Raw genomic sequence first — 21,578 nt, 5'->3', positions numbered from 1 at the left:
ATGAGGGTACTGGTTGGTTCATATTGTTGTTCCTCCTATGGGGCTGCAAACTCCTTCAGTTCCTTTAGTCCCTTCTCTAGCCCCTCCATTGGGTACCTTGTGCTCAGTCCAATGGTTGGATGAGAACATCCACCTCTGCATATGTCAGGCACTGGCAGAGCCTCTCAGGAGACAGCTATATCAGGCTCCTGTCAGCAAGCTCTTGTTTGCATCCTGACTCTTTGCTCTCAGGTGTGCTTGTACCCAGCAAACAGCCTGGCAAGGCTTGTTAACTGGGTGGAGCTGATCAAATGCCTGAGCCTTGTACATCATCTGACAAGGTTCGTTAATGGGTGGGGTTCCACTTGATTTAATGCCTGCACTCTGGTACGATACCTGACAATTTCTCCTGAAGCCCTGGGAGTTGGAGTCAGTGTGTTCAGGAGGAGGGGAAAAAACAAAAAACAAAAAGCCAAGAACGGAAACCATTTTCTGAGCCATCTCTCTAGAAAACGGCCTGCATGGAACTTCCAAAGGTGAAACCCGGTAGAGACAAGCCTGGAGGTAAGTCTTGTGTTGGGACTGGAAAGCCACCAAGGGAAGATTGTGGACAGGGAGATGGTGGCTCTGAGGGTGCAGGTTGTGGATGGATCTAGGAATCAGTCTCGGTAAACGTCCTTCCTGCCTCTTTCCTACGAAACCCACGAGACTCTGGTGAACTCCGGGGTTATAGGGCTGTGGTCAGGGCAATTGTCTGGTTCCATTGCTGTTTCTGGGTTATCAGGGCTAAGGGCTGCTCTAACCTAAAACTCGAAAAGCAAGCTAAGCTGGGTGAGGTGATGCACACCTTTAATGCCAGCTCTCAGGAGACAGGCAGGGGGAGCTTTCTGAGTTTGAAGTCAGCCAGGGCTACACAGTGAGATTCTGTCAGGAAAAAAGAAAAAGAAAAGAAAATGGAAAAGAAAAAGGGAGGGAGGGAGGGAGGCCAGGATGGTGGCCTTCCTTCAGATAGGCTCTGTAAGAGCACTTAAGAACACCAGTGTTTCTCAACCTTTGGGTCAAGACCCCTTTGGGGGATCAAATGACCTTTTCTCAGGGATCACTTTAGACCATTGGAAAGCACTGATATTTACATTACCATTCATAACAGTAGCAAAATTCAGTTATGAAGCGGCAATAAAAAATAATTTTGTGGTTGTGGATCACCACAACACGAGGAACTGAATTAAAGGGTCGTAGCATTAGGAAGGCTGAGAAACCATTGGTTTAGAGAGTTCCTTGTGTAAATCCTTTCTTGGGCCATTCTACAACATAGTATCACAGAGAAGATATTTTACAAGGGGAAAAACAGTGTGTGCTTTCAAAGGACACCTAACAGTGGTTGTGTGGGGTACGTACCTTTAATCCCAGCCCTGGGAGGCAGAAGCATAAAGATATCTACAACCACACAGATATTCTTCTATGTCTTTTCTATTGTGATACAGACGCCTAAACACATTTGTGAAGAAACAGAAACAAATACATGCTTACTTATATTTTGGAATGCCATTTTTTTTTCTTTTCAGGTTCATGTCTCAACTTCAAAACCACCCAATAAGGTTCTCTCTCTTGTCTCCAGCTTCATTGATCTGTGTGGTTAACTCCAAAGCACTGGTGCTCTCTGTGCAGAATCTGTCTCTAAGGAAGGCTTAATTCTCCTGGGGGTTCCTCTCCTCCCATGTCCCCTCTTCCTGGTAACCTGGTCCATGTAATCACTGAGGTGAAGGCTTCGATGTCACTGAAGAGAAGAGCTGTCTCTTGTTCACCGCTGAACCTCTTTTGACTTGAACAGTAATTGTCTGATGGACTTTTTTTTTTATGTTTAAGAAGTGAATCAATTTATTACCAGCATGCTTTTAAAGAGGTGGTGGCTCGGAGACAAGAACAGAGAAAGCATGAAAATGACAAAGGGGACACAGAGAGGAGGCCAGGTTACTTCTGGAGACAGCTCTGTAGATGGCCAGACCTATTTAAAGGCACGAGGAAATCCTTCTGCATGATAGCTTTTACAAGGGAACTGTAATCAGATCGGACATTTAAAATGTATTGACATACTCGACTCCCTAGCCAAAGTGTTTAATGATCTGTGTGTCATGCAGTAAAGTGGGGCAGACTGGCACACTCAAAACTGCCTTCAGTTTGTATCTATCTGATACCCATCTACTGGTTCCCGGATGCTGGGTCATATACCATTCCCATTTTTATATTAATTATTAACAACAATGAAAACAGAAAGGTTGAGAGTAGGGAAAGAAGCCTTACAGGCTTGATGGTCTGTTCCTTCTCAGAAACCCTTGAAAACAGAAAGCACAAGAAAAGGGCCTCCAATAGCCTGCCACCAAACACAGGACCCTCTGTTTTCCACACTAACATAAGAGATACTTTTTAGGAAGGGTCAGTAGACTAAACCAAGTAGAAATGCACACTGTGCTGCAATGGCAAAGGCCACTCATAAAGATGCACTCTTTTTGACATTTTGATAAATATTTATCATATTGAGTTATTTAGCAATTAAGGAACTATGAAGACAATATAATTTTTTTTCACTGAACAAATATTTACCAATTGTCTCTCGGGTCCCCTGTCCCCTTATTTTGTTCCAGAGAAACAAGTCAGGCATGAACTATGTCTGTTCCGTAGGTGAGTAAGCTCAGGCTTGAGGGAAGTGAGCTGAGCTGTATCTACCCAACTGACTTGGGTTTTGCACCGGCTCTTCCAACAGCGGCCTCTGCTACCCAAGTGTTTGCTGGACTGAGAAGAAATCTATAACTCTGTTGGTTCAGAGGTCACAGTTGATGACTTTTTTTTTTTTTTTTTTTTTTTTTTTTTTTTTTTGGTTTTTTGAGACAGGGTTTCTCTGTGTAGCTCTGGCTGTCCTGGCACTCACTTTGTAGACCAGGCTGGCCTCGAACTCAGAAATCCGCCTGCCTCTGCCTCCCGAGTGCTGGGATTAAAGGCGTGTGCCACCACGCCCGGCACAGTTGATGACTTTTAAGACACTACTTGGATAGGTGCATATGTCAGCTGGAGGTAAAGTACAGGGTAATTCTTCCAGATATTTGACAGTGAAGGGAAAGATTGGCAGAAAAGTACCTGGGGGAGGGGGAAGACAGACAGACAGACAGGAAAGAAAAACAGGCAGACAAGAAAAAAAGGCAGAAAGATAGAAAGATGGATAGAAAGAAAGAATGAAATATAAGAAAGACAAAGAGAGAGAAAAAGAAAGAAAGAAAGAAAGAAAGAAAGAAAGGAAGGAAGAAAGAAAGGAAGGAAGAAAGGAAGAAAGAGAAAGGAAGAAAGAACGGAAGGAAGAAGACAGAAAGACAGACAGACAACTTTGGTAAGGCTGGAATTCATAAGTATGATTATAAGTTGGACCCAAAATAAAACAAAACAAACTCATACACATAAGATAATAAATAAATAAATAAATAAATCTTTAAAAAAATAACTAGAGACAGCAACAAAATGTAGTGTGGAGAAATATTTTAAGCCACAGAAGTTGCACCCACAAATACGTATAACACACAGGGGACACTGGAGGAAACTGTTCTGGATTCAAATGCTGCCTCCGCTTCTTGCTGCTAAATGTTAGTCCTCTAGGTCTCCAAGGCTCTGAAACAATTTAACTGTGATTTCTGGGATTAGGTTTGGATAAGGTTGTCTTTACTGCTTGTTCCCTGCCCCACTCAAAATTGAAATTGTCTGGGGGATTACATGCAATCATGAGGCATACTAAAAACAATTCCTTGTTAATCTAAAATCTGAGTTGGCTGGGTATGTGTTTTTTCTAGTCTCTTGGCTCTACCAGCTCCCTCCAAAATACCTTGGCTCCAATGAGCCATGATAAAACAACATTCCATAGGGAAAATGTGAAATGATGTGTGGTGCTGCCCCCTGCTGTTAGGCTATGGCAACACCATCCACTTTAATAGTGTGTCACCTGATGCTGGTCTGTAGTTTGTGTTATTTTGTTGTTTTGTGTTATTTTTGTTTAACAGAACCTCCGAACATAGACACGTAGCTAAGTGGAGTTTGGTTACCTTAGCTTCTTTAATATAAATTTATGACTACATTAGTTCTCACTAACACCAAATACATTCCTCCTTAACTACGTGGCTTTACAACTTTTGTGTTTAAAGACACAGTCCTGCTATGCTGCCACAGAACTCACTAGAGACCAAAGTTGTCTCAAACTCTTGGTAATCCTCCAGGCTCATCCTTCCAAGTGATGGGATTACAGACATGTCACCATACCTGGCTGCTCTTAAGCCTTTTTGTGAGGGGGAGTAAAAACATCCGTACATTTATGATTTAAAATTTGCACTGGATTTCAGTGTGATAGTCTTTAAAGTTGTAAATTCCCACTTAACAAAGGACATCATCACGTTCTTTTGCTATGACAGAAGTATGGGTTAGTTTGTGGAGTTACCTGCATTGCGCTGGACAGAGGGACAGATGTTTTTCAAACAGCACATCTTTGAAATGCCAGACTTAGCTACTCAGTGTACAATCAGTACTGAAGCTGAGGAGCCCAGGGTTGGCCAGGAGAGGAGACCCACTGACTGCCTCAGGCTATAGGGTGCAGTATCTGAACACCTGGTAGCAGGAACAGGGACCAGTGGTTATTCCAGAGTCCCATCTCCCACTTTGGAGTTTCTTAAGGGAATTCAATTCCCCACCTTATCATGGGCATTTATAATTTTATAATTTTAACTATTATTAAGAGCAAATTCTCTGATTTTATGTAGTTATGCCTCTTGACTTAGAAATGGACCTGAAATCCAATATGGAAGACAGTGACTGGTTCCTGAGGAAGCTGTGTGGAAGGGCTGCTGACACGGGTCTAGACTTGAACAGCTATGGATTAACAGCAGTGGATGTGAAAGAAACTGGTGTGTATGATATTAACTTTGTATAGAGAATATAAGGCCTCTATATGGAAAGGAACAGTCAAAACCTACACAGTGATCTACACTAAGGTCTCCCCTGAGGTCCTGGACATGTGCAGAAAGTGGCAGTGCCACTATTTATTTTAAAAGCAAACAGACATTGTTAATTAAGGTCCTGGTCTTTTAGTCTCTTAATCAAGAGAGAATGTGCCTAGCATTCTCTGAGCCTGGGCTTGCACCCTAGCTCTGCACACACCTGTATTGCCACACTTGGAACCACAGGATCACAAGTTCAAAGTTGTTCTTCGATATGTAGGCAGTTTCAAGCCAGCCTGGGTGGGACCCATGAGCTCACTACTGTGAAACAAAACAAAACAAAACACCCCCTTAGATTCTAATAAGAATCTAGTTTGGTGTGTTGGTTTAGAAAGTATTGACAGTTGCTGGGTTGTTTCTTGTTTTACAGCAAAAGGCGCTGTTTCTTTGAACAAATAAAAGCTTTCTGTGGTTGCTTCCCTTAAAAAAAAAAAGTTAATTGGTTTTCCTGAAGCTCCCAAGATTTGACTTGAGCTTAGGGCATCAACTCACTTGTTTTCTTCCTGAGCAATTTTACCTACTGAGCTGCTGCGTCTTGCTCTATGAGATAAAATCTGTACCTAAGAACTATAAACTCACTAGTCTGATCCATGAGACAGAGCCGTGCAGAGAACTTAATGTGGCATTGCCTTGTTCAGAACTGTGGAACAAAAAATATGACTTCAAGCAATTATTGCTTACATCTTTTACAAGCAAAAGTAGCAATGTTTATTGCCCTTCCCCTCCCCCCACATGACTCTTGTATTCTGCTTCTCAGATACCTTAAAATGAGCCCGATGAGACTGCATGTGGTCTGAGAGATACCAAAAGTGCATTCTAATTAGGCGTCCTCGTCCTCATCTTAGTCTTAATCTACATGGGCAGTGATGGAAAACAGCCTGTGTGGAGCCCAAAAATCCAAGATCAATGTGACTTGGTCTAGTGAGGTCTCAGCTCCCTCATACATCACAAGTGGATTCTAGCTGTATCCTGCCACAGTGGAAGGGAGGCAGTCCTTTAAGCTAGTTCCTCTCAGAAGGATAGCACACTAGCCCCTTCTCTGTTGCTGTGATAACATATTGTGACCAAGCAGCTTTCAGGGACAAGAGTCTGTTTTAGGCTTATGGTTCCAAAGGCTTAGAGTCTGTAACTGTGGAGTGGAGGTAGCAGGCAGCAGGGAGACATGGAGGCACCCAAGAGCTCACCTCCCCAACCAACAGGAAGCAGAGAGAGTGCGCTGGAAACAGTGCAGAGCTTTTGACACCTCAAAACCAGTCCCAGTGACACAGTTCCTTCACCAAGGCCACATTTTCTAAGTCTCCCCAGCCAGGGCTACTAACAGATGACCAAGGATTCAAATGCCAGAAGCCTCTTGAGAAAGTCAGTTCTCTCTGTACACCACACAGGGGTTCAAGATCAAACTCAGATCTTCAGAGCAGGTGGGCAAGTGTCCTTACTCACAGGGCCATCTCCGCAGCCCTGGAATGGGGCTCTTAACAGGGAACTATAAGCCCAAGCTTAAGGGATCAGAGCCACTTGAGCTTCTGGGAACAAAGCCAAACATTTTGGGCTATTGGAGCCTTAAGTCCTATGTCCCAGCCAGTCCTCAGGGGACTCTGGTGGAAGCTGATTTTACCACTGATCTGTGTTTTGAGTGTAGTAGTGACATTTTCTTTATGAAGTTGCTACCAGGAAGGAGGCTTGGCTTCCTTTACGAATTCAAATGAACGTGGGAATGAAAGCAGGCAGCAGCCAACTCTGTGTTTGGTGTCAGAGAGCAAGGTTTTTCTTTCCCTGTGTTGTTGTTGTTGTTGTTGTTGTTTTTGGGTGTAGTCAAAGTTTACAAAGTTTACAAAGTTACAAAGTTTACAAAGTCTGGTCATGGTGAATAAGATGCAGTGGCTGAAATGATTTGCTAGAAGCACTGCTAGAAGAAAGAGGTTTTTGCCAGAGCTGTGGTTTCAGAACTGGTGACTCCAGACTATCTGACCTGAAATCACAGAAGCCCTCTGGGCAGCTTTCCAGGCTGAGGGAGGACGGGCTCCTGCAGCATGCAAGCATGCCTTGCCTCCTCCACGTGGCCATCTCCACCCTTGCTGGTTCTGAAGATAGAGGAGATTTTTGAGAATTTTCCCACGGAGGGTAGCTTTACTTTTTAACGAGCTCCGATAGAGACTCAGAAAGGTTTATTCACAAAACTTCCACATCGCTGTCTAAGTATAAGATAGCGCCAGGTGTGGTGGAGGCAAACATCCTGGCGCCCTGGAGGCAGAGGCAGATGGACTTCTGTGATACACAGTCAATTTCAGGCCAGCCAGGGCTGCACAGTGAGATCCTGTCTCAAAATGAGTAATATTCAATACATGTAAGTTAGTGATGGCTGGGAAGGGAGGGCCAGGATGAGGAAGAAGATGTGCAGACTTTCCCAGGCTCTGCTGACTTGGCCCTGGAGCATCCACCAGGTTTCAGACTGAAAGCCCATTGGAGCAAAGGAGGATGTCGGGCAGAGGGAGCAAGCAGTGTTTTCGGAACAGTAACATTCTGCCACAGGGGTCAATAACGACATAGACAGTTTTATAGAATCCTGGGAAGATAGCTTTGTGTTTATAGGGTGCTTTTGTTTGTTTGTTTTTGTTTTGTTTTGTTTTTTTACAGAAATAGAAAATTTCCCAAGAAACAGGAAATGCAAATGGGGTAATTTCCTCACTTGCTAGCAAGAGACCACTGCTTTGCTAAATGCCAACGTGCCTACCCACTGTGGTTTCATACAATCCCAAACTACCCCCTGTGCACGTAGGCACTGAGCTCTGTTACAAATCGCGAATCACACACACAGGTCTGCATCCTCTTCTGCCCGCTTTAGCTTCAATTCTGCCTCTCCTCTCGGACTTGGAAGAACTGGACGTTTCCTGGAACGATTTTGCCAGCGGGACCCTCCACTTGCTCACTCAGCAAATGCATCCTGTCAACAAGTTAAAAGTCCTGAGGCTGAGTAGCTGCAGGCTTACCCCTGAGGACGTTCAAACACTGGGTATGGTGACCCCTCCCCTCAGACGTGACTGCTCTTTGTATACCAGCTTGAAAGATAAGTTTAGACAGGGGCTGGGGAGATGGCTCAGCTCATAAGAAGCATTTCTTGTAAACATGAGGACCCGATTTTGAATTTCAGAATGCATGTAAGCTGAATATGGCAGCACAGACCGAGAATCTCAAGGCCAGGGAGGCAGAGACAGGCGGATCCCCGGGGCCTGCTAGCCAGCCAGCCCACTCAGCAAGCTCTGGGCCAGGGAAGACCCTTTTCAAAACAAACAACCGAACGAATGAACTGAGGAGGACAGAGGTACCTAAAGTACCAAATTAGAGGTTATTCTATAGCTTCCTGTTTATGTGCACAACTGGGCAAACAACTGTACATACATTGTATATACACATACATATTAAAAGCTTAGAAGTGAACACAGAAAACATGTCTTCCCTTGAGGCATCTTTCCAAGCTGGTCCCTCTAGGGCAAATGTTGTCTCTTCGAGTGTGAATGGCCAAGTGCATTCTGGGAAATGGTGCTCCCATGAGGCATCGAATGAGCTGAAACGCCCTGTGCCTTAGACTCCAGCTTGTGCTGAGCTCTGTGGATAAGGATGAGGGCAGAGGCACCGCTGACCAGGCACCTTGCTTGTATGGCTCTTCAGTGTGGCTGTTGTAAAGCCAGCTCACGTTGGGTCTTAGGCCCTCATCAATAAATCAGAAGAACTGGAGTAGAGAGCAGTTAATCTGTTTTTAAACTACAAAATAATACCGCCTTCATTTTTCTAATCCACCTTTGAAAATTCATGAAAATGAGGGGCTTTTTTAAAACTAAAATTTGTCTTAACTCTTAACTACAACTAAAGCCTCAATTTAATTAAGTTAAACTACACACACACACACACACACACACACACACACACACACACACAAAGAAAGAAAGAGAAAAAAATTTGTGAAAACTCATACGATTTTCCCAAGCGCTTACCAAACTATTGTTAGGGGCAGGAACTGGGACCCTTTCTTCTCTTCGCTCCTCATCGGCTAACACAGTATCTGCCCCAGCTTTTATACGCCCCAAATACTGGCTGTTCGGATCGTGAATGACGTCTCTGTCTTTCTGAACACTTTGTACCAGGAGGCACCCTTGAAATGATACCTGAACTCGAAGAACTAAGTCTGTCGTGGAACAGCCAGGTGGGAGGGACGTTGCCTCGGGTTCTCCACACATTCCAACAAGGGAGCAAGATTCGAACACTCGAACTTGTGGACTGCGCCCTCACGTCACAGGACGGAGTGTTTGTGGGTAAGTGGAATTGGAGGAATTTGTCCCAGAAAAACATAGGAAAGTTGCCTGGAGTGAGTTTTCTGTAAGCGTGTTTTTCCTCCAGTTCCAAGCTCCAGGAAGTAATGACTCTGAGAGTCAAATATATTTATAAATACCTAGGCCATATAGACAGACATGTTCCCCAACTGCTTTACAATGTAATAATCCCATTATTCTATTCATGGCAGTTTACTTGGTCCTCAGCTACATATGACTGTCTTCTATGTCTGGGACCCTAATCCTCCGTGCTTGGCTCTAGCCCAGAATCCTCTCTGCCTACCGGATATTCCGCCTTCTATTCTACCCTTTCCTACAGGCCATAGGTTTTTGTTTGTTTTGTTTTTATTGACAAGTGATGTAACCATACAGTACACAAGAGCCTCTCTACAGAAGCCTGTGATTGGCAGCTGGGAAGCTCCTGGATGCGCTGTTTCCGAGGCACGGAAAGCTGCAGTAGACCTCCTGCTTGCCCCTGACTTCTGTATGGATACACTTCCTGTTCGGATTTATTCCCTTCCAGGTCACTTGCTACCCAAGCTGCAGAGCCTCCAAGTATTTGACCTTTCCAACAACAGAAATATTGGCAGCTGTCTAGACGTCATAGCACAAGGATTAAGAAGTACATCAGGCCTAAAGGTACTGAAGTTGCGTTCCTGTGGATTATCCCAAAAGAGCATCAGACTACTGGGTGAGTTAACAGTGGTTAAATTCAAGATCATGTAAAGTATAATATGTAGCATATATCAGGGTTGGCGAGATGGCTCACTGGGTGTCTCCAAGTGGGTATCACTCACACATACCCACACACGATAGAAATCAGTGAAATGTTTTCAGATGTATTATATAGCATAAATATTCAGCATATACATTATTTAAAACCTATTAGAACATATAAATTTGAATATTCTTTGTTCTATTTATTTGCTTCAGAGATGGGAATTGAACCCAGGGCTTTAGTGCTAGCTAGGCTTATTCATTTTTTTTTTAAAAAATCTTTCACAGTAACCATACACTTTCATTATTACAAAAAAAGAAAGAAAAACACAAAAGAAAAGTGTACTGGCTGATTTTGTGTGTCAACTTAACACAGGCTGGAGTTATCACAGAGAAAGGAGCTTTAGTTGAGGAAATGCCTCCTTGAGATCTAGCTGTAAGGCATTTTCTCAATCAGTGATCAAGGGGGAAAGGCCCCTTGTGGGTGGGACCATCTCTGGGCTGGTAGTCTTGGGTTCTATAAGAGAGCAGGCTGAGCAAGCCAGGGGAAGCAAGCCATAAGTAACATCCCTCCATGGCCTCTGCATCAGCCCCTGCTTCCTTGACCTGCTTGAGTTCCAGTCCTGACTTCCTTTGGTGATGAACAACAGTGTGGAAGTGTAAGCCGAATAAACCCTTTCCTCCCCAACTTGCTTCTTGGTCATGATGTTTGTGCAGGAATAGAAACCCTGACTAAGACAAAAAGTAAAGAAGCCTCTTAAGTCAGGCAGTGTAGATCTGAAATCCTAAAGGCTGAGGAAGGAAGATCACAAAGTCAAAGCCAACACAGGCAACTTAATGAAGTTAAATACATAGCAATTTAAGAAAGAAGTAACAAGAGAGAAAGAGGATGGGGTACCTCAGTGGGGGACTCTCTCTTGCTTAGCCTGTATGGGCTCTAGGTTCAATTCCACACAACAGACAAGCTTCTAATCAGACTAGCTTTACAAAGACTGGGAAACCTAGGGTATGGGCTGGATACTGGGTAGATTTACTATCTCAGTTGAAGATGTCTGCAATATTTTGTGCTCAGTGCTAGGAAGGTGCTGATATTGATAAACCCAATATTGACGGCTCCGGAGACATCTAGGGTGAATGAAGACTTTGTATTCATGTGGAGTAGCTTATGATAGGGAACGACAACTGTTTTCCCTGTGACTTTCAGAGCCTTCAACATTCTTCTTCCTGGCAGCCTGAATAAAGCTGAGGTCCTTGCTCAATAGTAGTTGGACGCATAGTCAAGTGTCCTCATAGACAATAGTTAGTGGCAGCCAATTGGTATCTTAGAGAGAGAGCTTGTGAGGTCATCGTTGGGTCTGTTGAGGCCTAGTAGGTAGGGACTCTGCATTTATCTCCCCCATCCCCTTGGCTTTGCCAGGATGGCGTACTGACTTGCCTCCTCTCCTGCCCTGCTCCCCCCCGCCCCCTGCACTCTTGCCCACCGACTCACAATATGACTTTCAGGACCTGGGTTGGGACCTGCTTTGCAGATGGTGCCTTTGCATCCTTGGATGTGCTGAGGATACTGGACCTCTCCTGCAACAAGGAACTGGGTGGAGGCTTTGAGGATGTGCCTGCTCAGCTGGCTTCACTGAAGCATCTGGAAGTCCTGGACCTTCACCAGTGCTCACTAACAGCAGGAGATGTGACGTCATTGAGTAAGTGACCCTGTGGGGCAGAATCCATGGATATGCCTGGGAAGTTAGAGATTGGCAGCAGATGTTTAAATTCACTGGTCACGTCATCAGAGTTTTGTGTGTGCGCTGAGCGCCCAGTAAATGTTAAGGAATCCAGGATTTAGTACTTGGAGAACAATTTAAACTTCTCTTGCTTTTTAGAAACAAGCATCTTAGTGTTGCAGCCTCGATTACATACAGATATGTAGAGAGAAGACCAAAAGGAGGCTTTTAGATGACATAGTGAAGTCAAGACACTCAGAGACAAGGGCAGTTACTGAAAGGGAGACAGTGATGGTACAAAATGAACAGTATGACTTTAAATAACAGCAGTGATTTCTCCACTATCAACATGGGTCTGTGGTTATTACCTGTAATATATAAATGCAATTTCCCATAACAAGGAAACCAGAAATTACTCTTCCTCCCCATATGTGGCCATACTGAACCTTCAACATATTCAGCATGACTTACCATTCAAACCTCTGCTACCCTAGTTTGGGGACTTGACATCCTTTGCCTCAGCTGTTGCAAGAGCCCAAATACCTTCCTATCACTCGGTCTCTGCCTTTGCTCCCCACCCCTCATCTCACGGAACTCCACTCAGGCCTCACTGTCTTCAGACAAGCAAGGCATGCCAGTTCAAACTGAGACACGGAGGGACAGTCTCCTTCAAACCACTGCAGATAGGATAGAGACTGGGAGGTTTATTTTGGGTTGGGCGCCTTAGAGGGCTCCAAGATAAAAGCCAGCTCCATGGGGCTCCTGGGATAATATTTTCAATGGTGGTAAGTGTTAGGGAGAGGCTTATGAGCAAGCAAGCAACAGAAAGATAGTAGATTAGGGCTACCTTCAAGTGCCAGTGCTTGCTTACCGGACAAGGTTAGCTGATATGATCGGTGAGAAATGAATCTTCGACTAGGCACAGTTGGAAGGCTCACAGCAAGACTGAGACCGTGACATGTTTTTCAAAGCAATCAGACCTCTTATACCTTTATGAAAAGCAGAATATAATGGCAGTTGCCAGGATTTATGCAGGAGTAGTTGCCGGGATCCAGTGATGTTTGCAGGCTGTACAAGATTAATGTCTAAGACCAGTTGTCCTGTCAAATTTCTGAATGCTTTGTTGATTTCTAGAACGTAGAGAATCATGAGACAGACTAAATGCTCAGCTTGTCAGAAACTGAAAGGCATGCAGTACCCCAGGAGCTACAAACTCTAACCTGAAAATTTTATGATGCCTGCCTCTCACGGCAACTAGACCTGGCCGACTCCATCACCAACGGCTTGTCTCACTTGCCTTATTGGTACTTACATTCTGAGCAAAGAATGATGATGTCAGATGTTAATATGTGCCAACCATGAAGGAAACTACAAGGAACAAGCCATTTCTGTCTCCAGTGATCTTGTGATTAATAAAGCTAAGATTCCGAGTAGCCAGCTACTGCAGAAATCATACAGGGTTTGTTATTGTCGTGGCTTTTGTGGTCCTGTGGTTGAAAACCTAGCTTATTCAAAGCTAGCAGACACTCTCCAGCCAGGCTTTGTAGTGAGCACTTTGGTTTCTTTGAAAGCATAGAAATGTTATAGGAGTGTATCTTTGATTTAATCCCAGGTATTGGGTATGGAGCTGCTTTAGATTGTCCACAGCTGCTGACTATGATTTGCCTCGTGCTCTGGTAGGGGCATGGTTTTGCCAGCTGCAGACAGTGTTTGCAATCATATAATGCTTGGAATTCTGGGGACTCTTGAGTGTGTATAAAATGCTAGCGTCCTGAGAGAGGCTGTGGCTACTGCTTCTGCTGTTGTGGCTGCTTGGAGATATTCTGATGACAGAGATCAAAATTGTCCCAAGAAACTCAACACCCCTAACCATCAGGAAGTAGTCTAACAGTATTGCGGCTCCCTTTCCCCTCTAGCCTTCTTTCTCTCCTACCTAATGTTGGGGTTGAAGGGATAATGATAGAGTAGGGTAGAGTAGCCAAAGAGTCAGGCTCTGTATCTAGTCCTCTTGTTTGCTTTTTATTTTGAAACAAGGTCTCACTATGCTGATCAGGTAGGCCTTGAGTGATCAACCCTCCTTCCTCAGTGTCCCAAGTGATTGGGAGTACAGGTTTGGAATGGCAGGCCCAACTGATTACACAGTTCCTTGCTTTTGCCTTCTAGTCTACAGAGAAGCTTGGGAATAGAGAGAGGCCTGGGGAGGACCTGGAGAAAGGCTGATTTGGTAGGAGTATGGTCTGTGTGCGAGTTCCAGCCAGGGAGGGTAATGTCATACAATGAGTTTGGTAGATGCCTGGTCAGGACGCCTGTGGGAGCCAGACACTCCCATGACTGTGAAACGGTGCCTCATACATATCACGGGTGATATTTCAACAGCTCAGATTATCCCTTTACTCTCCAACCTGGAAGAACTGGACTTGTCATCCAACAGAGACGTGGGCGGCTCCTCAGAGAACCTACTCTGCAGGCTCCGGTTCTTACCAGCACTGAAGTCCTTGCTGATTAACAGTTGTGCTTTACAAAGTGAGGCTTTCGCAGCCCTTGGTAAGCGAGCTTCCCAGCTCCCAGCAGACAGTGCACAGTGGTGAGAGAGAGCCCCACTCCCCACCAATCATTCCAAGATTAAGGTGCAGAAAAGTTACTAAGGACTAATTGGGATTTTTGCTTGTTTGTTTTTCCAGGAAATATATCCTCTTAAAAGTGTCCTTAAAGTCATATGAAATGACACTGGCATTTATTTTACTTTTATTATTTAATTGAGACAGGATCTCATATATAGCCCTGGCTGGCCTTGAATTTGCTATTTAACTGACAGTGACTTTGAACTTGTCCTCCTGCCTCTGCTGTACCCTAACCTAGCTTTGAGTAGCATTTTCCTTTTAATGAAGCCAACTGTAGAAGTCTATGTCTGGTAACTTGTACTTGTAATTTTGCTGAGAGGGAATGTGAACTGAGGTTGCTGAGTCTGGTGGGAAAATGAGTTATTCATGTGTACACTTAGCTGACCAGCACTCGTTCCCCACAGGACTTAATGCTCTCTTAGGAATCCGAAGGGCCATGCATCTATCCTAGCCTTATGTCATGGTCTACCAGATCTAGAATTTCTTCCCATCATGGCTGGCAAGAGGAGGAAGGTGCTTAGTGGTGACAGGATATCGTAGAATTTCCCCAAATGAATCACTCAGGTAAACCAGCACTTTGTGCATTCAGTACTGGGATCCAGAGCACCATTCCAGTTTCATTGATTCAGAGGAAGGAAGACTCAGGTCTCAGCAGATAGCTGTATTCATAGCAAAGATTTATTACAGGGAAATATGATCAGGAATAAGAAAAACTTCAAGAATAAGGGAGAATAAGATCAAGAAAGGGAAACTTTTTTGATGGAAAGCCCCAAGGATGCCAAGAACAATCTCCCAAAAGTTCTCTCTCAGTGGAGTGGCACAGGTACATTTAGCTACCCCCGCAATGAGTTGTGACTCATATGTGAAATATGTTCTTAGTGGAGCTCACCTGAGCCTGCAAGCCCAGGGTTTCAGACGTACAAACATCCCCACCCTAGAACATTTGAGAATTCCAGACTCACAGAAGGAAAACTAGTCCATGCCATCATTTATATTATTAATACAAACAGATTAAGCTCAGTAAGCGGCTCTTGTTAGTAGGGATCTGTGAAAGCACTTTCTAATCCCAGGTTCTCTGGGCAGCATCCAAGGGCCAGGCCAGCCTTTCTGGTCAGCCATGGGCCTTTCTAGGGCAGTAGTCTCAGTCTTGCCCTGCTAACTTTGTTATGACTTCAATAGGCGATGCCGCCCCACATTTTATGTATTGAAGAATTGATTCCCACTGGAGTGGTATCCCGAGGTGGCTGGGTTCTGAGGACTCTTACTTTATCGATGCATCAGCCATGATTGATAAGGAGCTGAGTGAGCTCTTTATTGGTAGTGGTGGGATCTGTAGGAGGCGTGGCCCCGCCAGAGGAAGGTATCCCAGAGTAAGCTGTAACAGCCTTATCTTATCCTAGGTTCCTTCTGCTTTTCCTCTCCTTCCTCTTCTTGGCTGTGAGGAGGTGAGCTGCTCTGCTCCACCACACAAGACCGGCACCTCCATGCCCAGCCTTTGGAGGCACTTAGTCACAGCAACAGAAGTCTGGCTGACTAATCTTGGATCTTGCTGATATATTACCAGTCTCAAAAAATTGTGGAATTATTAATGTCTTTAAGGTATTATTCTGATTCGAGATTAGAAACAGAAATGCAAAACAAAACAGAAAACCCAACATAGGTTGTATTCTCTGGCATCAACCCCTGAAGAAGGTACAAGTTGTTCCCCAAATAAAAATTTAAAACGATAAAACCTACAAGAAACCTAATGCACTCCTTTTATAATTGTACATGTGACAAGGACAGTTGGATTCTGGCGTGAGTTAGGTCCTTTCCTCAGAGTTGTGTTAAAATACCTAACAAAAGCAGCTTAAGGAAAGAACTGTTCATTTTGTGCACAGTGCGAGTGAGCGGTCTGGCCACACACAGGCAGCCACACTAACAGGGAGAGGTGGGGGCTGGTGCTTGGGTTGCTCCAGGACCCTGTCCAATGGCATACGGCTGCCCAGTGCAGGGAGCATCTTCCTTCTTCAGTTAGCCCTCTCTGGAGACACTCTGATAGGCACACCAGAGGTGGGTTTCCATAGTGACTCTTGGATAATGGTGAAAACAGCTCTCATGTATTTATTATGCATTAAAATGGTACCATGGGCCAGACAGGGCTGTAATTAATGAAACAAATGGACCCTGTTTGTAGAAATAAGTAGTTACTAAACACTTATTCCAAATTCTAAGACGTCTATATTAAGAGAGCTCGTGCCCTCCTCCCTGTCCCCACACACTTGGTCTTTGCTGTGTACCACTTTATGCCCTGTCCCAGCATCCCATGCAGAGAAGTCCCAGGCTACAAACCTTTCAGACTTGATATGTTCAGCATGCCCAGTGTCTAAAGATGTGCTTGGCAGGGTCTGTGAATGCCTTGAAATTCAGTATAATTACTCAGTGCAAGACTGTTTGGTTTATCTCCTGACTATAGCACACCTGCAGTCAGACCTCCTGAATCAGATCTAGCCCTGGTTCTTGTGGCCCACATGACCGAAGGTCCCCAAGATGTCAGCTATTTTACTTCCACATCTGTTTAATAGAAAAAGTGCAGCAACTCTATGTGCATCACAAAGTTGTAAGAATCAAGTGGTTTTTACTACATAGACGGTTCTGAGAGGCTGCCTGACTCATAATGCTCAACCAATGTTATTTGTTAATATTATTGCAGAGTCTGTAAATTTCATTTAAAACAGGGTTTTATCAGTTCACAAATGGCAGTGCACTTCCTGTAGTGTCTCAGGTGGAACCTGTGTTGCTGAATGTAACCTAAAGGGCCAGCTCACCAGCATCTCTCTCTAGTGCAGACTGATTCTTTCTGATTCTTCCCTCTGATTCTCATCTCTGGAATGTCTGACTTCCAGTCTCTGTGCTTTCCTAGTAGTTCCCACAACTTTCAGGTCTGTGTAACTGTTTAACACAGTCACTACCTAAACTAGGAGCTTCTTCATAGCCTTTGTTGACATTTATAATTAAAGCAAAGTATGTGGTACCTGCCTGGACTTCCAACACCCAGGAGGCAGGAGGACCAGAAGACTGGGGCCAGCCTAGGCTGTATAGCAGGTACTAGTGTCAAGAATAAGATCTAGGGGGCTGGAGAGATGGCTCAGCAGTTAAGAGCACTAAGTGCTTGTCTTAGTTAGGGTTTTACTGCTGTGAACAGACACTATGACCAAGGCAAGTCTTATAAAAAAACAACATTTAATTGGGGCTGGCTTACAGGTTCAGAGGTTCAGTCCATTATCATCAAGGTGGGAGCATGGCAGTATCCAGGCAGGCATGGCGCAGGAGGAGCTGAGAGTTCTATGTCTTCATCCAAAGGCTGCTAGTGGAAGACTGACTTCCAGGCAACTAGGGTGAGGATCTTATACCCACACCCACAGTGACACACCCATTCCAAACAAGTCACACCTATTCCAACAAGTCCACACCTTCTGATGGTGCCACTCCCTGGTCCAAGGATATACAAACCATCACAGTGCTCTTCTGAAGGTCATGAGTTCAAATCCCAGCAACCACATGGTGGCTCACAACCATCCGTAATGTGATCTGAAGCCCTCTTCTGGTTCGTCTGAAGACAGCAATAGTGTTCTTAGATAAAATAATAAAATAAATCCTTAAAAAAAAAAGAATAAGATCTAATTCATGCACTTATTTGTATGGTTGTGTAATGTCCCTACCCAATGTACTCAGCACTCTCTGCATTTGGTCATCAAGCAGTTAGGTAAATACACAAAGTGAGATATTTTACTCAGTGCTCATTTGGAAAAATTACAGAATACACTGTTTGGGAACAATATGATGTTTCATAAATATGCCTCCTAATTGGAAAAATTGCTCTTGAGAGACAGCTCCTTCTACTTCTAGCTGTATAATCAGGAAAGAATAAGGGCACTATTACACAAATAACATCATTAACATAATTGCAGCAGTCAACTTGATATACATTCTACATCACTTTTATAGAAAAAATAGAAAATTTGACTCCTCTTTACTATAGACCTCTGTGCCACGGGTGGAAGAGATTTCTCCTTGAACAATATTATTCTTTATTTTAAAAAAGTTGAACAATTAAAAATACTTGTTGTACTTGGGAATAAGTTCTTATGATTAATTTTAACTTAGGAGCCAACTGAGAATTAATTAGCATTGAAAAACTCTACGCAGAACATGTTAGTTCTTTCCTTTTGCCTTAGTTACTTTTCTTTCTCTTTAAAATAATTGTTTATTTATCTTATGCATATGAGTACACTGTAGCTGTCTTCAGACACACCAGAAGAGGGTATCGGATCCCATTACAGATGGTTGTGAGACACCATGTGGTTGCTGAGAATTGAACTCAGGACCTCTGGAAGAACAATCAGTGCTCTTAACCACTCAGCCATCTCTCCAGCCCCTTAGTTACTTTTCTATAGCTGTGAAGAGACACTATGACCAAGGCAACTTGTAAAACAAACCATTTAATTTGGGGCTTGCCTAAGGTTAGAGGATGAGTTGGTGCCCATCATGGCAAGGAACATGATGGCAGCAGCAGGCAGGCATGGTGCTGGGGCAGTAGCTGTGACCTTTCATCTGATCTACAGGCAGCAGGCAGAGAGAACAAGACTTGAGACTTGAAATCTCAAAGCCTATCCCCAGTGACACAGGTCTTCTAAAAAGGCCATACCTCCGAATCCTTCCACCAGTTCCAACTGGGAACCAAACTTTTGAATATATGAGCCGATTCTCATTCAGGCCAAAGTACTGTGCCTGATTAATTGCATGAAATAAACACAAATACAGCTTGGTGTTCTTGAGTTGCAGAGAAGCTTGGTCCCATCTCTGAAGTTCAGCTGGGACCACACATTGGCATACGTGCCAACCAAGCCATACCTTGGAAATTCTGACCAGCTTTCCAAGGACCTTGACTCCTCTCTCCATAAGTACAAAAGAAATCAAAGAAATCCTAGCTAATGGTGAATACCATTTAATCAAGTCTGGCTTCCTAATGTTATCAGTAGTGCCCCAAGAACACCCTTTTCAGCCCTGAATCAGTAATATATTGTCTTGGCTCTCTTTGCACAGATATGAAGCATATGGTCTCTCATGGGTCCACGTTACTGATGCTCTTATCTTTACACTTTTAGCAGAAGCCTCTGTGTACCTCCCAGCCCTGGAGATACTCAACCTTTCCTGGAATAAGTGTGTTGGTGGGAACCTGGCGCTGCTTCAGCAAACACTAAATTTGTCAAGGTCGCTTCGCGTGCTACATTTGAGCAGCTGCTCCCTGGTGACAGAGGATGTGGTTCTCCTGGGTTTGTATTAACCCCTCGTTGGCACAAAGCAAGGATAAAGTGGTGGACCTGGGGCTGAGGCAGCTTCCTTTCCCTCCATATTGGCTTAGGAGAGATCTGGTTAAAACAGACAGTGTAATTTTGAAGCCACTGGCAGAGGAGGGTGTTTCTGGGGATGATGAGGAGGGAGGAAGGTTCCTGCCAGGAAGCTTCTGATTCAGTCATCCACACAGAGGCCGCCATCCACAGTGCACTCACACTAAATGTCTGCACACAGCTACCTGGTACTTGTCAGATTTCTAGAGCCATGACTGTTCTTTGAGATGAGCTGACCAAGGTAGAGGGGAGTGATTGGCCGGGGTCACTAGAAGATAGTGATGGATGGTAAGAAGGGCTTCCTTCTGTAAGATCAGCCCCACAATGAAATGTAAGAGTATGGGGTGGAGGACACAGCCATGGTGGCCTTCGGTAGAGGACTGTCAGAGGGATACTTCCCAAATCATTCATCTGAAGGTTGATTGAAGAGATCCTTTGTTCTGAGATCCTGCATCACTTATCTCTTCTCCTTAATCCTTCTTTTGGTTGGTTCAGCTGAAGAGGGAGGCGGGTGCCATTTGCCTTGGGTATCCTGACTACTTCCTCCTGCAGAAGCAATCATCTAAGGTCAAAGTATGTGTCTTAGTTAGGGTTTTGCTGCTGTGAACAGACACAATGACCAAGGCAACTCTTATAAGGACAACATTTAACTGTGGCTGGCTTACAGGTTCAGAGGTTCAGTCCACTATCATCAAGGCAGAAGCATGGTAGCATCCTGGCAGGCATGGGGCAGGAGGAACTGAGAGTTCTACATCTTCAACTGAAGGCTGCTAGGAGAATACTGGCTTCCAGGCAGCTAGGATGAGGGTATTAAAACCCTCACCCACAAAGCTACACCTATTCTAAAAAGGCCACACCTCCTAACAGTGCCACTCCCTGGGCCAAGCATAATCAAACTATGACAGTATAAGGGCTCTTCAAAGACGAAATTATCTCGTGTAGTAGAAGTCTCAAAAGTGAACTATAAATTACCAAGTATATTTTATACAATGAATTTACTGTTAGGGATGATGATATAGTTCAGTGGTAGAATACTTATCTAGCCTGTATGAGACACTAGACTCAATTTCCAGTACCTCTAAAATGAAAGTACTCTGTTGGATAATTGTTGAATCAATAACCAGCATTAAACTCACAGGTTTAATGCTGTGTACCAATGGTCCTTAATCAAAGCCAGTAGGCCATCATTCTGTGCATTAATTAGGAAAAGTCTGCAGGAGAACTGGGACTCCAGTGGAGCAAAGAACTTGAGCTAATACAAAAATGGAATTCTTCCAGTTGAGGTTTGCAAAAGAGAGCCTGGGGGAATCTCTTTTTTGGGCTATGTATGGGATGCACAGAGATAAATTTTCTTACTGAAATACTTTCAGATGCCCCAAATAAAACAGCTGGTTAAAAGAAAGTTATTATCAATTGTTACTAACATCAGAAGTGGTGTGTTACTGAAAAGGGGACCAACCTAGGGAGAGAGTATCCTTACATCTTAGACTGATTTTGTTTTCCAGCCTCTGTCATACAGTCAGGTCATTTAGCGACACTACAGAAGCTTGACCTGAGCTACAATGACGGTATCTGTGATGCAGGATGGGCCATCCTTTGCCAAAACCTCTGCTTTCTTAAAGAGCTAACTGAACTAGACATTAGCCTTCGACCCTCAAGCTCCCAAGATTGTGGACAATGGTTTAGCCACTTATTATGTGCTGTGACCCAACTTCCTGTGATCACTGAGATAGATATGAGAAGATGGGTCATCCCAGCCCTCCAGGAAAGAGAACTAGACTGCTTCACCCAGGACCACCAA

General features: G+C 44.2%; 1 protein-coding gene across 1 annotated transcript; it reads left to right on the top strand.

The window, feature by feature from the left end:
* Positions 1-414: 414 nt before the first annotated feature.
* Lrrc31 (leucine rich repeat containing 31) lies at positions 415-19,713 on the top strand. Its single transcript, XM_029475168.1, has 8 exons — positions 415-543; positions 4,770-4,913; positions 7,849-8,016; positions 9,146-9,313; positions 9,855-10,022; positions 11,578-11,745; positions 14,143-14,310; positions 19,535-19,713. Exons 1-8 carry the CDS (start codon positions 501-503, stop codon positions 19,711-19,713), a joined length of 1,206 nt encoding a protein of 401 aa, XP_029331028.1. The 5' UTR covers positions 415-500.
* Positions 19,714-21,578: the final 1,865 nt, after the last annotated feature.

Source organism: Mus caroli, chromosome 3 (assembly GCF_900094665.2).
Source record: "Mus caroli chromosome 3, CAROLI_EIJ_v1.1, whole genome shotgun sequence".
Classification (NCBI taxonomy): Eukaryota; Metazoa; Chordata; class Mammalia; order Rodentia; family Muridae; genus Mus; species Mus caroli.
Note: the sequence above shows the minus strand (reverse complement) of the source record. Positions and strands in the feature narration are given on the sequence as shown.